The 23597-nt window shown below is 42.6% G+C and overlaps 1 protein-coding gene across 1 annotated transcript in view; it reads right to left on the bottom strand.

Annotated features, from left to right (window-relative positions):
• Nucleotides 1-23597, bottom strand: part of LOC146857855 (uncharacterized) — a 651000-nt gene that overhangs the window by 118344 nt on the left and 509059 nt on the right. Inside the window, exons 39-43 of the mRNA XM_085648551.1 lie at nucleotides 14954-15034; nucleotides 5630-5729; nucleotides 4155-4285; nucleotides 1943-2030; nucleotides 1598-1703 (exon numbers count right to left, since the gene is read on the bottom strand). Of these exons, the coding sequence (XP_085504677.1) occupies nucleotides 1598-1703; nucleotides 1943-2030; nucleotides 4155-4285; nucleotides 5630-5729; nucleotides 14954-15034 (506 nt within the window). The remainder of the gene's footprint in view (nucleotides 1-1597; nucleotides 1704-1942; nucleotides 2031-4154; nucleotides 4286-5629; nucleotides 5730-14953; nucleotides 15035-23597) is intronic.

Genomic DNA, 23597 nt, shown 5'->3' with positions numbered 1-23597 from the left:
AGTTCATTGTCTGAGGATAGCCGTCCATTCTCTGAAGATGGCATTTCATTGTCTCAGGATAGCCATCCATTCTCTGAAGGTGGCATTTCACTGTCTGGTGATAACTGTGCATTGCCTGAAGATGCCAGTTCACTGTCTATGGATAGCAGTCCATTCTCTGAAGATGGCAGTTCATTGTCTAAAGATGCCAGTCCATTGGCAGATAATGACATTACATTTGCTAAGGAACTTAGTCTGTTATCTGACAATGACAGCCAACTATCTAAAGATCTACATTCACTATCTACTTATGCCAATACATTATGTGATGATATCAGATGAAATTAGCTCAGAGTCTGAAAGTATCCTTCTGGTGATGTTAGCTGATGGTAGTGGTTCATTGTCTGATTATGTGAGCCCTTTGTTGGCAGCAGCATCAATACTCAGATCATAAAGCATCCTATGATAAGTTCTTTTTGTAAGATAAATACAATATTTTGTAGTCTATCCAACTCCAATGTTAAAGATTTAAAATGGGCTGGACTAGCAGACTAGGTCATAAGTGCTAGTATTTTTGGGGACCTGAATCTCCGTGGTAGTAACAGGTCAGGCAACAGATGGTATTGTCCTTGATATAGGATATCATGTACCAGAGGTGTTCCGTCATAAGGGCCGGCGGGGCTCCTTCCCTCAACCCCTTTTTTCAAAGCATGATGAGTGTCTGTCAGGCTGAGGAAAAGGTCAGCTTGACATACACTCACCATGTTAGAGTCAGGCAGCCTTGTGCTCTACATTTGCTAATGTGCAGGCATCTGGCAGCCCGAGTCACGTTTTTCCTGGCTGAACATCTCACAACCCTGACAGCAGTAGCATTATCAGCTGGCAAAGCCCTGTGAGGATCCTCTTCCTCTTAATGATGTGGAGCGTCACTAATAGAATCAGAGCTCAGTGCTTCAGGTTCATGCCCAGAAGTGCCCAAGGCTCACTGTCTATCAGTGACACCTCATCTGACCCTCCCCTAGCTCTTATCAGAGCGGCCAGGGATGAGTAGACTTCAGAAACTTTAGTTTCCTTCCTTCCCTCCCAAACCTCCAGCTCCTTCTGGGCTGCCGTGCTTCTCCCTCCCACCACCACCTGCTGGTCCTGTCATCACTGCAGCGGCCCAGGAAGTGCCTTATTGAATGTATGTTTGAGTGCATGTGTGTACGTATGAATGTATGTGTATTTGCCAGCATGTGCAAAGAATGGGTATGTCCATGTGTCAGTATGTATGTGCTTGTGAATGGGTGGACATGATAGTGTGTGCTTGTGAATGGATGGCTGTAATTGTGTGCATACAAGTTTGCTTGCTAATGGACGGATGTGAGTATGTGTGCGCATGTGTGCTTGTAAATGTATGAGTGTGTGCGTGTGTGAGCGCATTGATGGGCAGAAGTGAGTATGCGCATGGGTGCTTGTCCCACTACTCCTGCAAGTTACCAATCGCCTATGTCAGGTACTATGTAGCAATAATATACAGTCTCAACAGAATAAGGAATATACGTATATTCTCTGTAGCAAGATGCTATGCTGTATGTGGAACTTAGTCATTAACCCAGAGCTGAGTAAATGCCCTTACCGTATTGGGAAGACTGATTGCTGGGGAGATTAGCCCTCAGGATGAAGTTGTTGAAGCTGTTGAGGTAAGCCGGGAGGGTGTGATATCCTTCAGAGTTGTACCACACCTGAACAAACAAGGGCAAGAAAATGGAAGTAATACATCTCTTCTTCTGATACTGATTTCGTTTTTTCATCCTCCAGTTATGTAGCTTGACTAGGGCTGGTCGGGACCAGTTTTTCTTTGCTAGTTTACGTATTACGAAACATTCGCCATCTGACTGTCCTGAGTGCAGCCTCTCATCGTCGCAATGCCGGCAGGTTTCTGCCTTGGTTACTGACTAAACAGATAACTTGGAAAACTTACCTTGGACAATGTTCTGTTGGGTGGGATAGATGAGCTGTCCAAGAGCAAATCACTGCTTAGGGGAAGTCCAAAACTCCACGCTCCATATCTGTCAAGAAAAGCATTTCTTAAAACCGATCTTAAATCCACTCTAATGCAAGTTACACTGAGAAGAAAGTAGAAAGATGGAAAAACAAGTATTGGAAAAATCTAACAGCTATCACCTTTGGGACCTACTGGCTTTGTCATTCTTTATTGGTGATGCCGGAAAGTATCAGTAAAAAGCACAATGCTTTTTGTCAAAGCAGTTTAGCAATGGAAAACATTGGGGGAAAAATGTGCGATGGCACAGCCTCTGTTGGGGTTGGCATAATTCTGTAGGCATTCGCCCTATGCATGCACACCAACAGAAGGATGCTTGTCCCATTTTTGTAAATGTTATTTACCAACTTAAAATGGCAGACATGACTTAGACACGTCAATAAGAAAATTAATTTTAAGTGCACAAAGGTGCTTTTGTTTGAAGCAAAACACTCGGCCGCAAATGGCAGCTGTCAGGCCCTCAAACTAAAGCCCCAACATTTTCAAATAACTGAAAGTTTGTGGAGCAATGAAGGTGGGGGGAATGAAGCAACAGGTTGTATTGGATTAAAATAAAAGTAAAGACAGGTGGTGGAGAAGGGTAAAAGCTTGAGGAGAGAGCACAATGGAGTGCAGAGGAGGGAGGAGATGCAAACAGAAGAGAGAAGCAGACGAGGGTGAAAGCAACATGGAACATAGAGATGTGGGGGGAGAAGCAGGCAAGAAAGAGAGTGGCACACAAGGGAAAGAGCAACACAGAGCCTGGGGAGGGGAGAGGGAGGCTGCAATACGCAGATGTTGTAGATCATTGGAAAACACATGCACTCTCATGGAGTGCTTAACTAAAAAGTAGTTCCCTAAAAGTGAGCACTGTAAAAATACAAATCAGCCAAGCCAAAGGGATGCTCCAGGGGAAAAAGTAGTTCCCTAAAAGCGAGCACTGTAAAAATACAAATCAGCCAAGCAAAAGGATGCTCCAGGGGAGGGACAAACACATGATAGAACAGGGAAAGTCATTGAAACATAAGCAAGAACATAGAGATAATAAAGGCAACCAATGGTAAGCAATCAGTGAGTTCTAAGCCTACTGCAAGCTGTTCCCAGGCACACATTAGGTCTGCTGCAACGAGGCAGCTTGTGCTGTCTGGTAGGCAAGACCTAAAAAGACACACCACCAAAACAAAATGATTATGTTGTAGACTTCAGTGTGCACTTGAAACGCTGTTCGTAGTTGTGGCAGATATCTGATTCCTAGGACTCCTTCAGGGTAGAGAGAAGGGTGTGCATGTGTGCCCGTGTCCTGAAACATTAGTGCTAAATCACTGAGAAACATTGTTCAGAAGGACCACTCAACCTTACTGTGCCATTAAATGGAGTATCATTAAATGGAGAAATTGAAGCACCGACTGCTGGACCACTTCAGTGTGCATTAAATATGAGCAGTGGTAAACAACGTTTACCACAAAACGTTTTCCCCGCAGGGAATTACAACGCGGTCGTTACAACGACTGTGTTTTAATTCCGCATACCATTACTCCGCAAGTTGGAACAACGACTTGCGGAGGAGGGAGAAGGTTTTGGATTTAAAATCCAACACCTTCCCTAATGTCCGCGCAGGCTGGAGTTGGAATAGTAAATTAGACTATTCCAGCATCCAGCGCCCCCCCTCCGCAAGTCGTTGTTATGACTTGCTGGGTAATGGTATGCAGAATTACAACGTGGTCGTTCTAACGACCGCGTTGTAATTCCCTGGGGTCAAAAAGAATGCGGGATAACGAGGCATATTCATGAGTAGTGAATCATGCTTCCGCCTATATGCATTGTGGTATTGACAGACTCTTGAACGAGGAAGTAGGATTTTAAGTGTACCCTAAACGTGAATATCTAAATCAGTTCCAATCCAATGTTGCAAATCCAAAAAGAAGTGGTTAGATGTTAAGTGTTTCAGACTGAAAAGGGCCCAGGAATCTAATGTTGTACCTGCAGAGTGTCTCTTGGTGGGTGAGTGTGATAACTGAATATTGATGAAGAGCACTAGATGAAGGTTTGCTATTACAGGGTGTTCTCTAATCCAGATGTACACGTTAGACAAAACTACAAGACAATTATAGTGATGAACTGGGCAGCAGACACCACTAGGCTCTGCACTCACCGAGTTTGTTGAAAGCTGTTTGTTGTGGTCAGCAGGTAGTTCTCCATGTTGTGGCCACTGAGGTTGTAGATCTCTTGCTTGGAGAATGTCTTTCGGCGGGGTGGATGAGCATTGGTGGGTATTCCACATTCCTAAACAAGATGCATACATGATGAAGAGGCAAAAGTATCTTTTATTTTATTGAATGCCTTTTATTTAATGTGTTTTGTATAGGGCTAGTGCAGCCCTAGTGTAGCTTCAAATGTTTTCATGGAACAAAATATACGGCAATGGAATGGGACTATATCAACCTGTGTTGTGTTCAAATGTCTCAAAAAGAGGTGAATCCTTGAAATGTTATAGAATTGGAAAATGCCTGGCTGCAAGCAAATACAAATAGGTAAGGACTTCTAAAATGTAGATAGTTGTGCATTCTGCAACCATCCCTCAAACCATTTGTATCTTGTTGAGTGTGACCAGAAGCAGTTTGTGAAGCCAATCATACGTCTCTCTGCGGCTGGCATGGGAGAACCCCAAGGTATAGGGGCTCAGTGTTCCATTGAGTACAGCTTATCCATGACAAACACTTTTGCATTCAACCCTCCATTTAGTTATCAGCTAATGCAGTGGAAACTAGCACAAGAAGTGATAACAAGCATTCGCAATGCCAATATGTGTGGCTTTAAAATATTTTTTTATAGTAATGTGAAGCACTACAACTATATATCATGGTAAATATGTATTTGTGTGGATGCAAAGAACTGTAGAGTAATATTGGTGTAGGTAATAAGGTGAGGTGACAGTTGCACTGTACAGCTAGACCCTAGAAATCCACTTGGGTTAATGGCTGCCCTCCTCCCATCTGAGCTGCTGCTAGAGAACAACATAAATTATCTAGTTATCTAAGGCACTTTAACAGCATTACAGTGTTATGGGTGTGCCACTGAAAGTTCAAGCTCAGGCAGCTGGATACATAAACAAAATGTTCACAGCTGTGTGGAAGGCAAACTCTTTTTTTTGTGGAAGCACAAAACATCAGCCCAATCAAAATATGTACTCCTGTCTCCCAACATGTGTGTGAAGGCAAAGCCCCTCTCTAGTAATGATTCGATAAATATCTGGCAACAGCTGTACTGTCAAGCCAGACAATAAAAACGAAGAAAGCAATTTAAAACCAACACTGGCAAAACTAATTGGTGTCGTTTTACTAATGCTTATTGACAGTATTGGCTTTGCCAGTGCTTGTATAAATGTAGTGTAAGCATTATACTTTTCTGCCACTTTAATGTATTTGAGGGCCAGGACCAGGCACAAATAAGCCTGATTGAGTTGGCACCCTGCTTAAGTACAGTGCAAAGTATGCTATACACATCCTATCCCTGCAAAATATTCTGTTAAAGGAGTTGGTGCCACCATACATGTCAAAATACTTTCCTGTCAGATGCCCCACAATAAGCCTCTTAAAAAACTGGCACTTCTGATCCGACAGCACATACCCGAGTTGTTTTCGTGCATTTGCAGGTACAATATGATCCGGACTCATTGCCTGCTGAGGTCCACGCACCAAGCTGGCTTTCCGTTAAACAATTTTTGTTTCTAAAACAATCACAAAGAGGCACGATTAGTAGAAGAAAGTCATCCCTTTTTGTCTGGTGAGTGAGAGGAGACATTAAATATCCATCCATTCATCCATCCACCCATTTATCCATCCCTCCGTCCACCCGTCTTTCCTTCCACCCTTCCATTCACCGGCCGTTTCTGTCTCGTCCCAAGGCTACAAAGGACGGAGACACACCCCTTCCTTGGTGGCTTCCCTCCACCATAAAGGTCATGACCCAGAGAAGATGTAATATAAGATTCAGTGCCAATAGTGGCACAGAGAGAGGCTTTGCTCCGGCAGTGCACATGCTCTGAGAGGAAGGTTTCTATGGCGGCACTCCACAGGAAGTTCAAAGCTCAACGCACCTGCTCCAGGGCTGGAATAGGAATACATTACTCTTGATACTCATAAATTGGGGGACAGGGTGTGGCAGCGGAACTGGGGTGGCGTCAGGAAGAGCAAAGTAATGAAAAGCACTGTTTGACAGTCAACTTAAACACTTATTTTGTTAAAACTCTGCCACAAGGTATTTGGCAAAATGGAGGAATGCAAATCTGTTGTGGCTTATTTAATTGGTCACAAAAAGGCTGCATTTTAAAATATCTTACCGGTTAAGGTACCTGCTGCAGAAATTGTTGTGAGCAAAGCAGTTTTGAGATAGTTATAATAATGGTAAAGTAATTCTGGTTGTTAACGCACTTGCTGGAGAGAGTGGTGTTTTGTCTAGTGACAGATTTGACTCATAAAGTAACATAGCAGGTTAATGTGCCTGCTGCAATGCACACTGTGTAACATGCATATCACAGATTTTATTTCATGGTGATAGGTAAGTAGGATGTTTTTAATACAGATCCTTTTGCTTCTGCAGTTCATAAATTGCAATCCTTCTAACATAGCACAGTGAGCTATGAATCTGCATCAAGGCGCTACATGGAAACTGCCATGCATAGTTTTTGAACCTTACTACTTTTTTCTGAATCATTTTAAAGTTACTAAAAAGGGTTCCTTCGGGTGGTAATTAAGTATTTTTAGTTTGTACAAGCCCAACCACTGCATTACGTTTTAGATCTTGACTTGTGTTTTTCCCAACCTTTCACTCAACTTATAATGCCTTGAAATAAGGAAGGCATGTGACTCCTACATTCAATAACCCTTAGCGGCTTATATTATAGTTCCTGCACAGTGATTTACACACTTGTATGAAATATTGAATCTGGAATGATTATTGACTGGAATGAGTAGCGCTATGAAACAATTAAATAAAAAACTTAGTAAGTACAATGTAAATCCTTATTTGTGTAATGAATTATACAGGCAGACACATCTGATGTTCTTAGAGTGCATGCATACCTCTTATGCACATATATTGAACACATTAAAAAACCTGCCTCCAAACCATAGTTTCTCTTAAGCACTTCAAGATAACAGGCTGAGTGGCTTTTCTCCGTCCGTTGTATTGGCATCTAAGCAGTGCTTTAAATGGGCAAGTACTGTTGGTTCCTGCATTTCTTTGACTTGAAAGGGAGCATACCTGCACTTTTCAGCACTGCTTCAATACATTTACTGGCAGAGTATCAGGACTTCCAAGGAGAAAATAGTTACTCTAAATAGTGAGTACCTGCACTTCTTTATTTCCATTCAAAGCACTGCATTTAGGTTTTAAGCTCTAGATAGCTCTTAGCCACAATAATACTCAAAGAAAAAGTGGGGTGATAGCCCTTTGTAAAGTTATTACTACAGTGAATGATTTTTCGAAAGTGTGTTCATCCAACTGAACACCACTAGAGAAAGTTTCCTTCATATATCTCTCTTCCGAGTAACTGCTGCAGTTCTGGCTCCCGGGTTCCATTTTGGAATCAGAAACACGAACCGCGACAAAATAAACTTAAAGATACAAACACAACACACCTCCTTCCACTGAATAGACAAAAGAAAACCAAATATAATTAAATAATTATATAAAAACAACATAATATAACATCTAAATTAAAACATTACATTAATAGGAAAAGGTAAATATGGCATGGTGCTGGAATGAACATGCTTAATTAAAACTAGCTATAAAGAACTTATATGTAAAAACAACACAATAAAATCTAACTTACAACATTACATTAATAGATAAAGGCATGCATGACGTGCTGAGTAAACATGCTAGGCTAAAGCTAACTATACAGAACTTATATATATAGATTAATACAAAGGAAACAGAACATGGATACAATGAAGCTACTTAATCAGTACCTTCACAAACATAATATGTACTCTTTTGCCATCCAAAGATTCCAAAGAATTGCGTACCAGACCATCTTCCACAGCCTCCTCAGAACTGTGTACCACTTCCTCCTCAGAACTGCATGCCCGACCTCATCCTCCTCACCATTATTCCCCAAATTGTTTTCTCCTCTCACATGACCCCATTTCTTTTTATCGCATAGCAAATCCAAATCATAAAATCAAACCTTTTAAACATGCTTCCCATATCCTTAAACTTGACCATCACCCTTCAACATCACAATCCTCTTTAAATTCTAAGCCTTTCCATCACTTAATTTTACAGCATTCTTCAAAACGATAATAACCTACGTAGGTTCAAAACATTGACTCTCTCCTTTCCTTACTTTCTAGGGTTTCTTGACCTGTGCCAACACACCTACTTCTATTTCTGTAGCAATCTTTGATCCTTCCTTGCAGTCATGCATCTGTTTATACTTCCTATGAACATTTTTAATTTTCTGCATCAACTCGTCAACAGAAGCACTACAGGTAGTGGATCTAATTAATCACGGTGGATTTCTCTTCGTCCTCGGATTCCCACCTCTCATGATTTCAAATAGTGAATAACCTGACATGTCATTAGCTGTAGTTCTGTACATCCACACAGGTTTTTGAACCCTCTCGTTTTCTGCCAACTGAATAGCACCTTAAAGTATTCTATTAAACCTCTGATATTGTAGAGCGACGTGGTACGATGTTTAAAACCCACTCCCTTGAAATTATCTTCCCATTTCGCCTCCCTCCCTCACAGCGCTCTCCTAGCATGCATCTGTTTCTCCCCTCACCACCATGCCTGCCTCTACCCCATCTTGCCTTTCTAACCAGCCTAACTTTCTACCTTCCTGTTATTCCTGGTAGTGAACCTTTCATTTCACCCCTCCGGTTGTATTACATACGCATTCAAATTGAGTAGGTCATTGCTGTGCTCCCAACCCGACATCGAGACCCAGTCCCCTAGCCTCTCAACATGCCCAGATATAACAACAAGCATTAGCATAGCCAATAGGTCTCGCCTTTGGGACCTGCTGCAGAACTAAATGCTTATAAGGTCCCAAAGGCGAGACCTATTATCTATGCCAATGCTTGTTTTTCTCAGCTTGGCCTGAGCATTACCCGATCCTGATTGTCTGCCATTTTAGCCCTGCTCCTATTGATTAAAATTAGCCACGCCCCTTCATTTGCCAGGTTAGCCCCCCCGGAAAAATCTCTGCGGACGCCCATGCCTAACATATTCAAACTCCATTTGACAGTCACCACTCCACTCAAATGTATACTTATTCTTAAGCAATTGGAGAATATTAAAAGTTCTGCAGGCGAAATTCTGGACATACTTGGAATACAATTCTGTTAACCCCAAAAAGGAACTTATTCATAGGAGCAAGAGCCATTTGTGTTTTCTCCACCAACATTGATTTGGATCTGACTTTATCCTTATCCAAATTGTGATCTAAACAAGTCACAGATTCCACTGCAAATTAGCATTTACTATATTCTACAGTTAAACCCCTTTCATTCAATAATTATAAAACCTTCTCCAATGTGTGATCATGTTCTTCCTTGTCTTTCCATATATCGAAATATCAACATGAAAAAACGTCAAGCTAGATATCTTGTCAGATAACTGGTGCATCAATCATTGGGAAACTGGAGCCGCAGATTTAAGACACAAATGGCATTCTCTTATATTGATAACCCCCATGGGAGTAACAAAAGCCATATACTGTTTACTATCCTCATGCAATGATATCTGATAGTAGGCTGCTGAAAGTTCTATGATAGTAAACAAAAAAACATCTTTAACTAACATCTCTGATATTTTAGGTAGTGGAAATTGATCGACAAGTATGTTGTTATTCAGATAACGCACATCAAGGCATAATCTGATTTTTGCATTACTGCATGTTTCCACCACAACAGGAGAAACCCACTCCGAAGATTCCATACCATCAATGATGCCATCCTTCACTGATTTTTCCCATTCTTTCTCAACTTCATCCCTAACAAGATTTGGAATGTTTCTAGCTTTATGAACTTTGGAACAAGCATCTTGTTTCAAGACTATCTCATACATAAAATCAGATAAATTTCCAATTTTGCAATTAAAATTATTTGGAAAATTGTCGAACATTTTTCTCCCAATACTTTCTCCTCCTTCGAAAATCATAACTGGTTCAGGATTATTTGGATTCCAAGTCATGTGTAGATTTCCCTGATTATACCATTCTAGCAAAGAAGGTTCTTTCTAGCTACATACAGTTTCCAAATTGCTTTGCGATCTTGAATCTGAAAACCAGTTTTCTGAACCCGACCATTACTATTCTTGCACCTGAATACCCTTCTGGTCTAATATCAGATTTGTAAAGTTCATGAGCCAATCTGTCAAAAAAGTTCGTCTTGCAGACATCTTCATTGATAATAGTATATGGTGACCCTGAACCAGCATATATCTGTAAGCTCATGCCTCTGATCATTATGTTCCTTCTTCTTTACTACCTGGTTATTGATCCCCAAAATGCATTCCTCATTGTCTTTGACATTCAAAACAAAAGCACACAAGTTTTCTTTCACATTACCAACCTATGTAGCATCCTCCCCACCAGAACCGCCTTCATCCACAAACATATTCCTCCTCTTTTTACAGACTTTCAAGAAATGGGCAAGAATTCCACAATTCCAGCACTTCTGTTTTAACGCCGGACATATTTTACTATAAGCAAGATATGACTAGCAGTCACAACAGTAACATCTTAAACCCTTCTTATTTCTCGTTGCACTCTTTTCATTCTTGTGGTTCCTGTAAGTTTTGGCTGTTCTTTGGCTTTTAACCTTATCCACACATTCTTCTTGCTTCTCACTCCCTTCTATGTGAACTGCTTTGACACTTCTACTGGATATTTACGCCTTCCTAACTAAAGCCAGAATATCCTTTAACCCAGCATCCCGCTAATCCACAACCTTTCTTGAATTGCAGGATTACTAACATGCATCACAGCTTGATCCACGATTAGGTCTCTTGCAAACTCCTACACTTACAATACAGGCATAGACGTCTGAAAGTAGCAATGTACTCATCATTGGGTTTGTTTGGTTCTCGTTTCCTCTGGAAGGACTTGTATCTTACAATACCTATACACACATTAGTTGCAAAATAATGGCTCAAATCTGCAACAGCTTTCTCAAAAACATCACTATCTCCATCCCCCCAACCTCCTTACTCATTTGACCAAACACTTTCAACCCTTCAGGGCGGTTGTATGATGGTACAATGCAGGTAAATACATCAATTTTAGTATGCATGTTTTTACCGCGAATATGCATTTACAACACTTGCCAATACCACACATTGTTTTTAGATTAAAAAACAAATTGGGGGGGGGAACCCCCATCCCCCCAATTTACCTTAAACGAGTGGTATTGGCATGCATTGTAAATGCATATTTGGGCTAAACATATGTGTGTTAAAAAATGTGTGGTAAAGGTACAACAAGGTTAAAGTTCATCTTTAAAAAAATTGCTTTCACCAACTGTGAATGCAGTGATATAATCGAATAAACTTACTATGGGGGACACTTGCCTTCAAGATTTGTTTTTTAATCTGAAATAGTTTAAATCATATTTTTTCATAATGTTTGCTGTAGCCTTTACATATCAAATATTTTGATGGCTTGTGCTTTGGCTTTTAGAGCTAAGTTGGAGAGCCTATCTCAACTCTACCTGTGAATGTGCGACGTTTCCAACATTCTAGCACACCCACATACTTGATCTCGCTTTGTGGGTTATGATGAAGTAGCCTGCCTGTTGTTTAAAATGACGGAAACTCACCATACACCAAGCAGAGACAGGGTCGAGACTCCTCATTGCAACATATCAGTGATTCCTAGTCTGTATATAGAAGATATTAGACCCCCTGCTGACGGCCCTCTTTGACCCTTCAATTAACAACCTTCTTTCATCCTTAAAGCCATCTCTCCCTGCTGCCTTACACAGACCTCACCATTGCAGCGTTTAAATACTCCTTCCTGCTGCGTCTTTTGAAGAACCCATAGCCAGCTGAAAGGAAACGTCTAATCGCATTAAGCTTGCCATCCGTGCCCCACGCCTTGCTTTTTCTGTTGTAACTTTTCAAAATGCTGCACAGCAGCCACAATGCCCTACAACATAGCCGAAAAATATTGGCACAGCCAATAGATATGGGAAACACTTATAAGGTCCAAAATGGCGAGACCTATTGGCCATGCCAATGCTTGTTTTTCTTATTGTTTAGCTTTCCCATACTTCATTTGCTTGCGCTTCATCGTTTCTCCTTTCTTGTTGTTTGCTCGGAGTGGAGACTTTCTAAACTGACAAATCCATATCTGTCTTGCCCAACAGTTCTAATTCCCTTTCTTTTCAAATTCCCTTCCTCCACTTCCATTTTTGCTTCAACCCATACCTTTTTTTTCCCTCAGAAAAAGAGACAAAAAAAATACAGTGATAGATGAATATAGAGCAAATGGGGGGAAAGAAAGAGAACATGGAGAATTACATAAAGGAGCAGAAAGTGAAGGAGCCAAGTGTAAAAGCAGAAGGAGACAAAGAAACGAGGGTATCGTTTGATTTAAAGGCAAAATGTGAGAAAGGGAGAACGCGAGAAAGAAAATGGAAAACAGAAAAAGAGAAAATGCTAGAACTGAGTAAGAGAAAAGAAAAGAAAAGATGGAGAGGAAGGGAAAACATGGGATGGAGAATGATGAAAAGGCCAGACATAAAAGAAAAAAGTGAAAGCATAGGAAAAAAAGAAAAGCAAAAGGTAAAGTAGAGAAAGGCGAAGAGACTGGTGAAAGGCATTATGAACATGAATGGATTCAGTACTCCATTGCCGACCCACAAACCTCGCCCTTGTATAAGGCTCAAATGGTCCTGAACTTTGTTCATTCCCTCTATTACCTAAAGCACACAACAGAAAACTAAAAAATATCCACACGTCCATTTGTGTGCATTTACATATTTGCACAAAGTGAATGGGAACTGTAAGCAATTAAAGAGGGGATAACCTATGTTATTTCTATCAGTTGCAAGTGATTCTTCTTCCAAACATGCATCACTAAAAGTGAGGCATGCCACTACGTACATATTAACCATTTGTTATTGGATGCAGCAAGTCTATGTTTACATACAATTTCAAGTGAATATATTTTGAAGAACTTCCATGGCGTTTAGATGTGCTGTAATTGCCAGAATCTGGGCAATATTGTAAATATTATTTGTAATACTGATATATCTAAAATGTACGACACAATAATAGACGGACTATAGTTGTGTGAACTGAGATGTCCTCTTTGTAATGGAAGTAATTGTTATAAACATGTGCATCACTTTTAATAACTATTGTTCTTAGCTTTGCATACTGTCAATCTCCAATTGTAAGCACACCATCCAGGGCACGAGTCGGGGTACACGCGGGTACATGCAGGGCCGGACTGGGAACCAAAACCGGCCCTGGCAAAGTGCTCGGCCACCACCCGGGGGGTTGGGGGAGGGGCCGAGCTCTTTGCCAGGGCCGGATTTCGGCCAATTTTGTTACAGGACCGATTTTGCAGCTATGCTGCAAAAACTGCCCTGTAACAAAAACGGCTCCCAGGGGCCCAAAACTGGCTCCCACCCATGCGGCCCACCGGGGAATTGCCCGGTGCCCACTAAGGCCAGTCCGGCCATGGGTACATGGCGTCCCCCCACTCTAAGAAGTTGGGCCCCACAGAAATATATTGAACTTGTCCCAGTGTAATTTTGAAACACCGGACACGTTCATCAGTTCCTGCAAGTTGTCTGCTTTCGATTCCCAGCAGCAACGTGCAGCCAGGGAGGGGGCTTTTTTCCCACCTTTAGCTGGGCAAAGATAAAGATAGAAGTTAAGGGGCCATCAGGACTCCTTTTGATCGAGTGTGGGACTAGAGGCTTCCTGGAAACTCACAAATGCAAATACACCAGGGAGAAAACAAAAGCCCACAGCTTGTTATCTCTCCACAGGTACTTAAGAGATGCATGCTTTTTACTTCGTTGTTATATAAGTGCATGTAGAATGTCAGCTGGGTGGGTCTGTCTCAGTATTTACATAAATAAGAATTTAAATAGAATTTTTTTATTTCTTTTGTAGCACTACTCCCCCAATGCAGAGTGTTAGAGCACTTTACATAACATACACATTATCCATTCCAAATAAATCATGTAAGTGTGTAAATTAATGTACAAGATGTGTTACATGAGACAGTCAGGGTTACAAGGTATAGGAATCAAATACACTTCATAGCTCAGTGTAGTTTACTAGAAGGATGACTATTTATTAACTGCAAGTAACAAAAGGATCTCTGTGTTCATAGCAATAATCCACTTACCTAGCTACATAAAATAAAAATCTAGGATCTGCATGTTACATGATATGCTTTAAAAGAGACAACTTAAAAAAAAAACCATATTTTATTGCATTTTCACTTGGCATATGTTAAAACATACACATATCAAAGCATCACTTCCAGTGAGGTCACTTCCTGTGATGCCACGTGGAATGTCACGCGCCGTAACGCCATGTTTTTTGATAGCACGCGTCATGTTGTCACTTGCAGACTGCTTGCCTGAATTGGCCAGTCCCCTCACTTCTTTTTTTAGGACTTGTGCCCTGATACCATTTAAATTGTTGTGTATGTAATCAAACACATTACCACAGAATGGCTACAGGCTGACCCAAAGCAACCTATTCCTGCAGCACACTGACCCAAAGACCCTCTCAGTTTATTTCTTTGCGTTGATGACATGAGCTCGAGAACAAAGCCAGGACAAGCCTGGAAGATACAGAGCACAAGTATTAGTTAAAACACACGGGATGCTTTGATAGGAGAGCACCAACCCTAAGTAAAAAAAGTGTGCTCTTCCTGTAGAATTTAAGCTAACAAAATAACACATAACTTACGAGATGTTCATGCAGGTATTTTCTATTCCAGGGAAGGACAGCATTGCGTTGACAAGATGATCAGTGCTGCTGTTTGAATTCCTAGAGTGAAAATGAAAGAAAAATTGCCTGAGTCACTCAAAAAGCTCAAATAAAAAAAAACAGATGAATGTCTTAACGGATGGCAGTGGCATTACATAATCTCACCGCATACCGGTACACCATGGTGTGAACTGAGTTGACATTTTGACCTCTTGAAAAACTAACATCTCTTCACATAAGGACACTTTCAGGCCCATTGCTAGTGGGTGGGTATTGTTCCTGGGACTTCCCCCGCTTCAGATAACCAATACTGGAGGTACTGGTATTGGGGAATACATGGGGCCTCATTAGCATTATTCGGATTCGGAACTGCCTGACCGATTACGATGTGACCGAACACTGCATCTGACTGTCTAGGGCATCTGAGTAGCATTTCTGACCTCCCTGATAGGTGGGTTGCCACAAAAGAGGTTATTCCCCCTTTTTCTTCTTTTTTAGGGGTCCCCTGAGGGTAGGCAATTAGATTTGTCCTGACAACAACTTCTGGAAATGACTGCTCATCATCTGAAGAGTGTTAAAAGACTCTTCTGCTGGTGGACACTGGATTTCTGCTGTTCTTCAAGCCAAGACCCACAACAAGGCTTCTCCAGGTTGGAAGAAGCCTGCTGCACCTTCCGACCTGTGCTTCTTCGAAGATCTGCAACTCTGTGAGCATGCATCCTCCGAGTCACCAAGGACACAGCCTGCATCCCAGCCTGAAGGAATCTCCCTTGAAATGAAGGAGTCACTTCCCTGCATCCGCAGGCACCTCAACGTTGATGACCGGTTTGCTGATCCTCCGGTCCCACGGATATCTTCTGGCGGTGCAACACAGGTGGTGGTTTGTTGCTTCTCCAGAAGCCTGACCAGTATTCCCTGCAAGCTGGGAGACTGTAATTCCTCTTCACCCAACGATGACCACCTTCCTGTGCACCGCTTCTGTTTGTTGTTGCCAAGGCTTGTTGACTCTCTTCACAGAAGATCTTGAAGCTCCAAACAGCCCCTGCCTCCAGCACTGCACAGCTCCAAGTATGTCATCCTGCCTGCATCTCTTGCATCATCGTGGGGCCTCTTCTTCTGTGTGCTGCTGGGGCTTCCTGGCGACCTCCTGTGCCTACTGCCATAGGGTCATCGAGGGGGCTTCACCCACTCCTTCCAGGTCTCCATCGTGCCAAAAGCAGGTCCTAATTTACCCTTGCTGGGTTAGTCCCTCAGACCTTGCTGGTCTGCATCTGTTACATCTTCACCCGCAAACCTTTGTTTGCGTTTGCAAAGCTTATTAGTGGTCCTTCCGGCCACCAACCTTTCTGCACTTGTCAACCAGCGTGGGGCAGCTCATTAAAGGCTCCTGGTGTTCTGCAATGTCACCTGACCTCCACAGCTGCTGTTTTCTTCCCATGGTACTTCAGCAAGAACCTCCAAATAGGGCTGATATTGTGCTTCTGTGCCTCCTGGTTATCTGCGGGTGGTTTGGACTCTGTTTCCTCTGCTTTCAGGTTCCCCTTGTCTGGATTCTTAATCCTGGTTCCACTAGCCTGGTCCACGAGACGTTGGAGCTGCAGAACTACCACAACCCACCATTTGCATCTGTGGAGGTTTCTGACATCACTTCACGCTGACCCCGAGTGATCACTTTGCACCCGGGTGCCTTGGAGTCCCTAGCTACTCACCATGGGTGGTTCCTTGCTTCCTCTGGGGTCCTCCAACCTTGTGTACTTGTCTTGTTTTGGTACCTATTTCGCGAAATCTGGTTAGTTCTTACAGAATCGTTGTTCATCCCCTTGGAAATAATGGTACTATCAGCAGGCAATTCCCTGAGACGTGTGTTACAATTAAGGTGTACCAAACAATTTTAAAGTCAGGAACACAGCACAATAAAAGTGGAATTTAAATTTGGTCCTTCTATCCACAAAGAACAGTATTTCTGTTTTCATTCATCTAGTCTTTCTCATAGATAAGTAATAATCAGGTAACAGTATAAATGACTACTGTGATCCTGTGTGTGACAGAGTAGTATAGTGCTGTCTGCAGAAAAATGATAAAACACTCCATACCACCCAATACCTGAGGCAAAAGAGTGAGTTTGCAGACTTGTCATTGCATGGTCAGAAACTTCTATAGGTTGAACAGAAATGGGGCAAGAAACCTCCAAGTATGACCCTGTTCTTAGTAACTTAGGGGCATATCATCAAGGGCATTATCACCGCTTTAGCTGCACTTTTTGCCGCTTAAGCGGCGATAATCTTAACGCCCTATCAGCATGGACACGTTAGCGCGTGTTTCCATGCATTTTCACCCTTTCCCTGAACGCCCAGCTGTGCATCTCTAATGAGATGCAAAGTGGTCGTTCCTCCCCCAAATAACGGGAGAAATGTCGCTAACCGACATTTCACCTATTATCAAACCTCCCGCTAACTGGCATGGCGATAAGAAAAGTACCGCTAACCGCGCTTATTGCTACTTTTCTTACGCCTGCTTTTAGTCTGACTTAACCATTATATCCAATGGAAGGTGGATATAATGGTTAAGTCTGCCCTCCCCTATCACCAACCTTTCGCCAATCGTTGTACGATTATCGCTGGATTTCCAGCGATAAACGCACAATATGTAGCTATCGCTGGTATTTCTATCGCTTTTGAGATAAGAGTCGCTGATAGCGCGCTATCTCAGTGATAGAAACCAGCAATAGCCGGCGATAATTATCCTAGCGCTAAGTGCGCTTAGCAATAATTATCGCCGGTTGTTGGTGATATGCCTCCATTTTCCTTGAATGTTTTCGCTCTTTTCCCTAGTAAGCCAAGACCACGATCTTACAATGGCAATGCTGAATTTCTCAAGTTGAGATTGATGTTGCACTGGATTCTTTTTATGTTTAATGCAAGTTCATATTGTGTTTATGATGTTATTGGTATTTAATTGCTAATTTATTGTTATGTTTATATTTTTAATGCAACGTGATCCTAATTTTATATTTAGGTCATATTTATGGAATGTAATCTTTTGGTTTATGTGGTGTTTGATTATTTACATGCTACGTCTTTGAACTATTTATATCATGATTATGTTGTGTTTATGTTTTGTTTAGTTATATCTAAGTTATGCTTATATTATATTTATTTTCTGTTTGGTAATGCTTCGATTACTTTTGCTTTATAAATATATATTTTATTAAAGTTCTGTTTAATAGGACAAGCAGAGTTTCGTGTTGGAGCACAAAGTATAAAGACAGATATGTTTGGGCGTAAAGCATCAGAGTAAAGAGCATTAACAAGATGTATAAACTAGGCCTGGGCTAAATTTCCGTTCCGCTCGCGGAAATTGCGATAATTTGACATTTTCGCGTTCCACGGAGAGCGCGAAAATGTCAAAATTTCCGCATTCCGCAGCTTAGCGATAATTTGTTTCTTGCTCGCGCTGTAAAATAATACATTCTCGCGCGCGCGCGATCGCCTTACCTGAATCCCCGCGTTCGCTGACAAGTTTTCCCGATCCGGTCGCGTTTTCCACAAGATGTTAGATTGTTGGTAGCCATTTGCGTTGTCTCGCGACAGTTCGCGCCCGCAGTAATGTCATTGGTCGCGCGATCACGTCTTTCTTCTCGCGATCATGCACCGCGAGAAGAGTGAAAACAAGATGGCCGCGCCCGCAAGCAACCGCATGGTTAAGTTGGCGAGCCGCGACCATGCAGAAAATACCACGAACGGGCAGGAAAAAAACTTCCACATCTTCGTGATATTTCCGCGTGTTTGCGGAGATTTGTAAAATTTTCTCGATAATTTGCGAAAGTCACTTTCGCAAATTCCGCCCACCCCTAGTATAAACGTTGTGTTCCTACATCTTGTGATTGAGGATAATCTTACGGTTTCGATTTCTTTTGTTGTGCTAGTTTTGTTTTGCATTTGAATATGTCAAATGATTTTTGGGGTGTTCTCATGGTGTGCTTTGAAGCAGAGATAGAAATAAAGATAGAAAAGTCCGAGTAAGATCGGCGGAGGGCACAAGGTTTACATTTTCCCTTTGACATCACAAATTAATAAGTCTCTATTCTAAACTTAATGAGGTGTACTTATTTGTGAATCAATGAGCATGAAAAGAGTTCAGTTAACCCATACACCCCACCAGACGCAATTCAGGCGGCGGACTCGCGATTTTCTGAAGCCAAAAATGGCTTAATTTAGGCTTACACGTGCCTAAAATTGCCTCTGCTTCAAAAGAGGTCAATAAGGATAATGCTTTCCCTAGATTTTTTTTTACAAAATCTTCCACTTTGCTGTTCTAAAATGTTGGCATTTAAGGTTAACCGCATAGATTTATTTCATGCAAAATAAAAGGTGCATCATTCTGAAGCAGCCTTTGCTCAGTGTGTCAAGCAACTCCTTGCCACTTTGACCTCTTCTTTTCCATCCGCCAGGCAGTTCAGGAAAAGTTCAGTGGCGGCAGGCATGGCTCGTAGGTGGTGAGGCGGGTGTGGAAGCTCGTGGGTGGTGGGCTTAAAGGTGGCGGTGCGGGTGTGGGGGATGGCGGGGAGGTTACACGGGCGGGAATAAAAAATAAACAAACTTATCTGAGGCCGGGTCCTGCGTCTCTGCTCCTGCTCTCCTGTCTCCGACTCTAGGAACATGAAGCAGGCAGCCAGGCTCCCTCTCCTAAGCCAAACACGTGATTGGTCTGAGCGCCGTGATATGGCACTCAGCCAGAGGCTGGAGCAGTGGGCATGTTCTCCATGCAGGCTGTAATGCAGCCTACAAGGAGAACAGGGAAAGTGTCCATGACTTGTTTGGGCCTCCCGAAAGGGACAACCAAACAGTCATTGCGCACTTAGGACTGGGCAAACTACTCCTTCCCTACTCCAAGAGCAGACCAGCCCCACCCACCCACCGGCCTTCAAAGCAGCAGGACACGAAGCATAAAATTATAATAACTATAAGTTATTATCATTTTATGTTGCTCACTGCAGTGGGGCGACCCTCCTTCGCCATAGTGGAGGAGCGGCCACTGGAAAAGTTAAGAGCATGTTGGCTTTATAAAAGAAGCTTAGGGCTTAAGCTTCTACAAACCTATAATTACTAAGCAGGGGTGAAAACTGGGAAGGGGGGGCGGTGGGACAGCGAGCATTGGTTGACGGCATAATGAAAAATAGGGAGAATTGCCCAAAGTTGATTAAGTCTTTAGAACTTGATAATTCCACAACATAATTATGTTGTGAAGTTTGTTAACATCAGACAACATTGCCTGCTAGTATAAGTTGATGTCAATAAGGTTGTGCAGGAGATTTTTATTACAGAACTTTTTTTGTAGGAGAATTTTACCTCAAAAAGTAGATTTGGCTGCTTTTATCCTCAGTGTTTAACTTTATACCATTTTGCTAAGATAGTCATAACGGTGTATTTTCGGATAGTTCAGTGATTTGCTGTTCAGCACAAATGATAAAACGAAGAGACAACAATGACGGATATCCCATCCTCCAAAATCTAAATCCCATAGGATATTATAGGATTTGGATTTCCATTGACAGGATATCCGTCACCATTGTGATGGAGTAACCCGTCCCTGAATATATAAATCAGGCCCAAAATATTTAACTGTAGTGCTGCCGAGCGGCCGGAGCATCCTCGTCATGTTTAACACACTACTCCCCGTAAGTCAGCACAGCATAGTTCTGTGGTGCAGAATGAATATCAACTTATGGTAATTACCTACTTCCATATACCAATTGGAATGTCAATTATAGGACAGGATCTCTGAGGTCTCGTGACGCTTTGCTGACAAGGCCACGCCATGCCATTTGTTTTGTTTTGACTAAGATAACATGACTTCAATGTAGTCTTGCATATAGAACTGTTTGTGATTATGAGACTGAATGAATGTTCAGAAGCAGTATTGGAAAACACTTTTTGAATCCATGTAACAGATATCCTTCTATTTCTTTGGCTTAGGTGTCCAACGTTAATTTGTGTGTGTGTCATCGAAAATGGGAACGTCGTCAATGACCACTTTGAATTTGGTTTACACTCATTACAAATGCATTAAAATATGCCTGCTGCAGAGATACCTTTGAGTGTATTTGTAACATTTTAACAAATGCCATTCAAAGATGATCACTTTGTAGTGGCCATCTTAGAATGGACTTCGGTTTATTTTAATAACTCCTGTTCACAGGTGGCTGCTCTGTATGTGCGTGCATTCGCGGTGATCATCTTTGAATGAGTTCGGGCTGGACTGTTCCCATTGGGCACAGGGTCAAGACTCGTTTGCAAATGGCTGGGTCCCAACTGGAATGGCATGGTGAGCAAAAGAACGATGGATTTAGACCCATATGTCTGTACTGGGATGAATGTATGACATTGTTCTGAATTCTGTCCATCAATTGTTTTTTTTTGCATTTGTCACACTGAGTGTGACAGGTATGCCCAGACGTGGCTCCCATGCTCTCCATGCCACTGGGGTCAATATATCCTGGCTGATGGAGGGTGAAACCCTGAAACTGGTCCTAGGATGCATGTTTCCAGTTCAGGGAAGACCTGGCATGGCAGTGCGGGGTGGACTGTTCCCACAGGGCACATGGTCATATAGTATGGTAGTGGAAAAGGACAGCAGACAGGTAGTCTGAGACAGAGAGTCTGGCACTTTAATGTGTTCATGTCAAGCACTGGAATGGGAGCTGCCAATGGATGATTTTCAGCTGAAAAATAAAATGCAAAAGAACACTTTCACCTGCGCTCGAGAGACTGTCCTTTCTCAGCTGTTCTTGCGGATGAGTGAAATAATAGATGCTTTTAAAGGACACAGATTATATATATCCGTGTAGTTTAGGAAAGGCTGTGATCTTTACATCTAATTTATTCTGAACAAAACCCCCAGCCAGGGCCGCGTCAAATCACTCCTGTCTGCAGCTCATTAGATTCAGCTGCAGCCACCGGAGTCCTGGCTAATGCACTCATGTTTTTAGGAGGAAATTGAGGCTTGTCTACACTCCCCTTTCCTTTTCTCCTGACTTGCTCGCTAAGCGTCCCATTCATATGTATGTTTGATCTAAGTTTCAATTTTCTTGATATTTTGGGAATGCAAGATTTTTTTTACTACCTGAAAGAAACAGAAAGCAGAACCAAATGTTTGCCTCTAGTATTTAGAGGTAAATTTGCTGCGTCTATCCGCTTACTGTTGTATGGGCTACAGGAGGAAGAAATCCAGTTTTATTTTACAAGTAAAGTTCCAGAGCCTTTTAGCAAGACCGGCACTACAGTAGCAGAACGTGTTTACATAATAAAAAGCACACCTGACCTGCTCCTCGCTTTGACAGAGCTCTTGGTGAAAGAGGATATCATGTCACACAAGTCCGAACCACGGAAGTCAAGATTTATGAAGTCAAGATTTAAAGGCACAGGCACAGGCCAATCACAGGAGCAGGCCCAGAGGACACCAGGCAGAGTTAAAGGGAGGGTGAGCTGCAGACATCTGAAACACCGGGGCTTACTAAGAAAATGGAAGAAAAAGCAAGGTCCGGGGAGGAGGGCGACGGTATGGGTCGGAGAGGATCAATTAATCAGGGTTTTGTAGAGCGCACTACTCACCCATAAGGGTCTCAAGGCGCAGAAAGAGGGGGTGCAGGCAGCTCCGTTGGAGTCATCTGAAGAGCCAAGTCTTGAGGTCCTTTCTGAATTGGTGCAGTGTCGGTCTTCATCGGAGGTGGAGCGGTGTTCGTTCCAGGTCTTGGCTGCGAGGTAGAAGAAGGATCTTCCACCTGCTCGGTCCTAGTAGAATTGAGGGACGGTGGCTAAGGCGAGGTTGGCTGAGCGGAGGTTTCTCTTGGGGGCGTGGAAGGAGATTTGGTCTTTGAGGTATTGGGGTCCGTTGTTGTGGAGGGCTTTGTAGGCATGTGTGAGCAGTTTGAAGGTTATTCTTCTTTTGACGGGCAGCCAGTGGAGGTCACGGAAGTGTTGGGTGATGTGGCAATGTCGTGGGAGGTAGAGAATAAGTCTGGCTGTAGCATTCTGGATGGTCTGGAATTTGCGTAGGAATTTTTTGTTGACTCCGGCATAGAGAGCGTTTCCATAGGCCAGTCTGCTGGTGATGAGTGCTTGGGTGACACTTTTCCTGGACTCGGGGGGATCCACTTGAACATCTATGTGGAGGGTGTTGAAACATGCGGAGGATCCGGCGTTGATCTGGCGATTCAAGGTGAGTGAAGAGTCAAGTAAGATGCCGAGGTTGCGTGCGTGGTCCATTGGGGTGGGTGTGTTTCCTAGGATGGGAGGACCAACAGGTGTTGTCCCATGCAGAGGGGGTGGAGCTGAGGATAAGGACTTCTGCTTTCTCTGCATTGAGCTTCAGGCAGCTGTTGCTCTTCCAGGTCACGACGGCTTTCATCCCTTCTTGGAAATTGCGCCTGGTAATGTCAGGTTCCTTGATGAGGGAGAGGATAAGCTGGGTATCATCGGCATAGGAGATGATGTTTAGTCTGTTGTTTCTGACGATGGTTGCGAGGCGTGCCATGTAGACGTTGAAGAGTGTAGGGCTGAGGGAGGATCCTTGGGGTACTCTGCATCTGATCTCTGTTGGTTCTGAAAGGAAGGGCAGGAATCTT

The sequence above is a fragment of the Triturus cristatus genome, chromosome 3_2, assembly GCF_964204655.1.
Source record: "Triturus cristatus chromosome 3_2, aTriCri1.1, whole genome shotgun sequence".
In the NCBI taxonomy this organism is placed as follows: Eukaryota; Metazoa; Chordata; class Amphibia; order Caudata; family Salamandridae; genus Triturus; species Triturus cristatus.
The sequence above is the reverse complement of the archived record's forward strand: the minus strand, read 5'-3'. Positions and strand labels throughout refer to the sequence as shown.